Below are 4905 nucleotides of genomic sequence, written 5' to 3'. Positions count from 1 at the left end.
ACCTCTTTTATCTTTAACCATTATGTTCATAAAAAAAAATTTGTACATATTTTATTTTTCAAATTTTACATTTAAAAACTATTTTAATAATTAATTATATGTTTCTTATTATTTTAACTCAAATTTTTATGAAAATTAAAAAAATGCGAATACAGCGTTGTACTACTTATATATGATGAATTGTATATGATGAATGTATGCATATAAATAGTGAAAAAGTAATTTAAATTAAAGCAAGGGATAAAAGGATAATTACATAGGTTAACAATGGTCTTTGCCCAAATCTTTGGTGTGGTGAGAAGAGTAACATTTACCATTCTTCTCTCCAAATTGCTTCAAATCAACAGAAAGGAATAAGAGCACATTCCTAGAATCATTTCTCACAAACAATAAATATCATGGAAGAAACATGGCCTAAGATTTGGTGGTTGGAGGCATTGAAAAGTGAAAGCTAGATGAAAAGCAGAGTAAATAACGGAGAAAAAGAGTAAACCATTTTTTTTTCTATTGTAAACAAATTTTGCTTATTTATAAAAGTGTTACCACATTTTCTTTTGTCATTTTAAAAAGATCTAATGTAAATTGTGTGATGTGAAAGATTATTTTTATATTAATAGATTGATACCTAAGGAGGACAATTTGCCTATGAGTCAGTTTTTGAATTGATGGTGAAATTTATGAAAAATTAAATGTGGTCCTAAACTATAAAGACAGCAAAATGTTTCAAAGTTATAAAATTTGTCATTCACAACAATATAAACATATAAGTAGGCAGACAAGAAAAAAATGGTTTAGTTAAATATATGGATATTTTTTGCTTTGTATGTTGCAAATGATCATTTATACTAAAATCTTGTCCATATTCTTTCGATAGTAAAAAAAGAAACAATCCATTTAGAAGAAGATGATTAAAAAAAGGGTTAATTATGTTTTCCGTCCCTCAAGTATTATGCGATTTTGTTTTTAGTCCCCCAACTAACGTTTGCTCCAATTTGGTCCCTCATGTTTTGAAACGATTGGAAATAGTCCTCCTTTTTGGATGTTGTTAGATTTATTTGACACCTGGCAAACGGACTGCCACGTATGGATCCTGTTTTAATCTGTGTAAGTGGAGTGTGTTTCTGCACGTGCTAATTAAAGAGAAGTTTTACATCCAAATAAGTCGAAAATGTTATTTCTTCAGTGGAAGAGTTATTTTGTCTGAATTAAGTGGGTTGTGTTATTTAATTAAGTGGGAGAGAGTTATTTTGAGTGTCGCATTTATTTTGAGTGGGAGAGTTATTTTGAGTGGGACATTTATTTTGTCTGAACGAAAGTGTTGCACAGACCAATCCAGGGCTTGAGGGAAAGGATTAAACCCTTACACAACAATCACGAGGTTGAGGATAGGGATTAAAGCATCGAAGAGTAGAATCGGGAGTAGAATCAAGAGGTTGATGTAAGGGATTCAAGTATTGAAGAGTAGAATCGCGACCTAAGGTAAGTTCGGTTCTTCATGTTTTTTTTTTTTTGGATACTTGGTCTGGTTTGGTTTCATATTTTCGTTCGTTTATGGTTGTGTATTGATTGGAGTAAGGTTTTTTACGATAAATCGCGACCTAAGTAAGTTCGTTCGTTGTATGGTTGTCTATTGTAGGGCTGGAAATGGGGTTTGCAGTTGCTTTTCATCACATGGGACGATTCGAAAGGAATAAGGGATTAAAATACGTTGGGGGTGAGATTCATGTAGTTAAAGGGATCAACCCCGATTTTTGGTCTTATTTTGAAGCATTGGGCATCCTCAAAGAGTTTAAATACGCGGGTGATGTTAAACTGTGGTGGAAGGGTTCAAAAGAGAAGCTATTAAACAATCTACGGACGCCGAATGATGACAAGGACGCAATGGCTTTGGCTTTCTTTGCAGAGGAGACTAAGCAAGAGGTTGATATATACGTTCAACATGTACCTAGTCAGCCTGAAGTGGTACACTTTATTTGCGATGGTGTAGCAGAGGAGGTAGTGGGTGAAGAGAATGTTATACACCAAGAGGAAGTACTGGTTGAAGAAAGTGTGGTAGGAGAAGAGGAAGAACTGGCTACAGGTAATGTGGTAATTGAAGAGGAGGGAGTGGCTGCAGGTAATGTGGTAATTGAAGAGGAGGGAGTGGCTGCAACTAATGTGGTAATTGAAGAGGAGGGAGTGGCTGCAACTAATGTGGTAATTGAAGAGGAGGGAATGGGTGTACATAATGTGGTTGTAGAAGAAGAACAAGTGGCTGCAGATAAAGTGGTAGTAGAAGAGGAAGAAGTGGCTGTAGATAATGTGGTAGTTGAAGAGGAAGGAGTGGCTGTAGAAAATGTGACTCAACAGAATGTGGTAGCAGAAGAGGAAGTAGTGGCTGAAGATGTAAATTGTGAAGATGAAGAAGGTTTAGGTGGAGAGAAATTAGATGACATTGAAGAAGAGAGGGTGGCAGACGATGATGATGGGTTTGGGATGGATATTGATCCACCTGTGAGGAAGTTTGGGGCTGTTTTAGATAGGTGGAAATCATTCAAACGGAATTCAAGCAGAGTGAAGAGGAAAAGAGATATTGGTGAAGGGGCATTTGTGACAAATGAAGATGTTGGATTGCATGACATTAATGAGGACTACGAATCAGATGAATTAGATTCTGATGTTGACAGTGATGAGGGTGCTGCCACAGTTGGTCCCAAATTTAGTAAGTTCAGACATGAAGATATGAATAAAGACTTCAAATTTAAATTGGGAATGGAGTTTGGATCTTTGAAGGACTTTAAACAAGCTTTAATGGAGCATAGTGTTCTTAATGGAAAAGAAGTAAAGTTTGTTAAAAATGATCAGAAGCGAGTGAGGGCAATTTGCAAGAAAAAATGTGGTTTTGTAATCATGGCTAGCAGGGTTGGAGGAAGGGAAACCTACAGAGTCAAGACACTTATTGGGCGTCATAAATGTGGAAGGGTATTTGGAAATAAAAATGCAAACAAGGACTGGATTGCTCAGGTCCTTATAGACAGGTTTATGAATGTTGGTATTATGACTATGGCTCAAATTATTGATGAGGTGAAGAAGACATATAGTGTAGGTATAACACCATGGAGGGCTGGGAAAGCAAAACAGATTGCCATGGACTGTTTGGTTGGGGATGGTCAGCGACAATATGCTCGTTTATATGACTATGTGGCTGAATTATTGAGAGTGAAAGCTGGAACTTTCAAGATTAAGATAAATCAACCCCAACCAACTCTGCCACCTAGGTTTGGTTGTTTTTACATGTGTTTAGATGGATGTAAGCAAGGGTTTTTGGCTGGATGCAGACCCTTTATAGGTGTGGATGGTTGCCACTTGAAGACAGCGTATGGTGGTCAATTGTTGGTTGCAGTGGGTAGGGACCCGAATGATCAATATTATCCGCTGGCTTTTGCAGTAGTAGAAAACGAGTGCAAGGAGACTTGGAGGTGGTTCTTGACATTGCTGTTAGAAGATATTGGGGACATTGGAAATCATAGATGGGTATTTATTTCAGATCAACAAAAGGTAAGTATCATAGTGGAATGTAAACTCTGATTTAAATTAATCTGGAATGTCAAATTGATATCTAATTCTACCTTTGAATTAAATTTGTGCAGGGCCTAATGACGGTCTTTGAGGAAATCTTGAATGGAGTGGAACATCGTTTCTGTTTGAGACACTTATATAGCAATTTCAAGAAGAAATTTGGTGGTGGTGTTGTGATCAGGGACTTGATGATGGGAGCAACAAAGGCAACATACTATGCAGGATGGGAAAAAAAATGGGTGAGTTGAGAAACATCAACCCTGATGCTTTTAATTGGTTAGTTGCCATTCCTAGGGAGTCTTGGTGTAAACATGCATTCAGCATGTATCCAAGATGTGATGTCTTGATGAATAATCTGTCAGAGTCATTTAATAGTACTATTTTACTGGCTAGGGATAAACCTATAATTACTATGATGGAATGGATTAGATCATATATAATGAGTAGGTTTGCAACCCTTAGAGAGAAAGTGAATGCATATACAGGAACTGTGATGCCTAAACCACAGAAAAGGCTGGACAGGGAAATAGAAAAAAGTGGGAATTGGCTTCTTGTATGGGCAGGGGATTCTAAGTTTGAAGTGACGCAGGGGTTCACTATGGAAAAATTTGTTGTTGATTTAAGTAACCATAACTGTAGTTGTTATTTTTGGGATTTAGTTGGTATACCTTGTAGGCATGCTGTGGCAGCCATTAATTACAAGGTTGAAAACCCAGAGGATTATGTTCATGCTTATTACAAAAGGGATGCATACCAGGCTTCGTATGGCCCTCAAATTACCCCAATCAATGGACAACAACTTTGGCCAAAAACCAATCAACCTGAACTACTGCCACCCATTTACAAGACTCCACCTGGGAGACCAAAAAAGCTAAGAAGAAGGGAAGCTGATGAACATGTCAGCCATTCCAAACTATCAAAGAAGAATACCATCATCAAATGTAGCAAGTGCAAACAGTTAGGCCATAACATAAGAAGCTGTAGAAGGGGAATCAGAAACAGAAAGGTAAACGCAAATCTGTACTACTTACAATTTCTTTCATTCCTAAATACAACTTCTGAATCTTGAATTCATACAAAATTGCCAGGGACAGATGCATACAACTGGTAGTGCAGCAACCAACACTGCAGGAACATCAAACCTTAGCTCCACCAGTAGAACCAGATCCACATCACGGGTTGCAGCATCCACCAACCAAGGAGAAAGACCTCGAACCACCATAAGGAGAAGAAGAATGAGAACAAGGGTTTTAGGGTCTCAAGCAAGTACTACAACTTCAGCACAACCCACGTGAATGTGAAAGAATGAAGTTTTTTTGTTGGATTTTTTTGTATGGTGGACCACTT

At 37.3% G+C, this 4905-nt stretch overlaps 1 protein-coding gene across 1 annotated transcript; it reads left to right on the top strand.

Annotated features, from left to right (window-relative positions):
* Window positions 1–1245: 1245 nt before the first annotated feature.
* Window positions 1246–3951, top strand: LOC146888894 (uncharacterized). Its single transcript, XM_085666564.1, has 2 exons — window positions 1246–3537; window positions 3630–3951. The coding sequence occupies exons 1-2, from the start codon at window positions 1645–1647 to the stop codon at window positions 3804–3806; spliced, it is 2070 nt and encodes a 689-aa protein (XP_085522690.1). The 5' UTR covers window positions 1246–1644; the 3' UTR covers window positions 3807–3951.
* Window positions 3952–4905: the final 954 nt, after the last annotated feature.

This window comes from Vigna unguiculata, chromosome 1 (assembly GCF_037176805.1).
Source record: "Vigna unguiculata cultivar grain cowpea cultivar isolate G323 ecotype 2 chromosome 1, ASM3717680v1, whole genome shotgun sequence".
NCBI classification, from domain to species: Eukaryota; Viridiplantae; Streptophyta; class Magnoliopsida; order Fabales; family Fabaceae; genus Vigna; species Vigna unguiculata.
This window is presented reverse-complemented; position numbering and strand designations above follow the sequence as displayed.

Coding starts and splice junctions, on each gene's coding strand:
- LOC146888894 (XM_085666564.1), top strand. CDS start 1,645: ATGGGGTTTGCAGTTGCTTTTCATCACATGGGACGATTCGAAAGGAAT. Junction 3,538..3,629: donor TTATTTCAGATCAACAAAAG/GTAAGTATCATA, acceptor AAATTTGTGCAG/GGCCTAATGACGGTCTTTGA.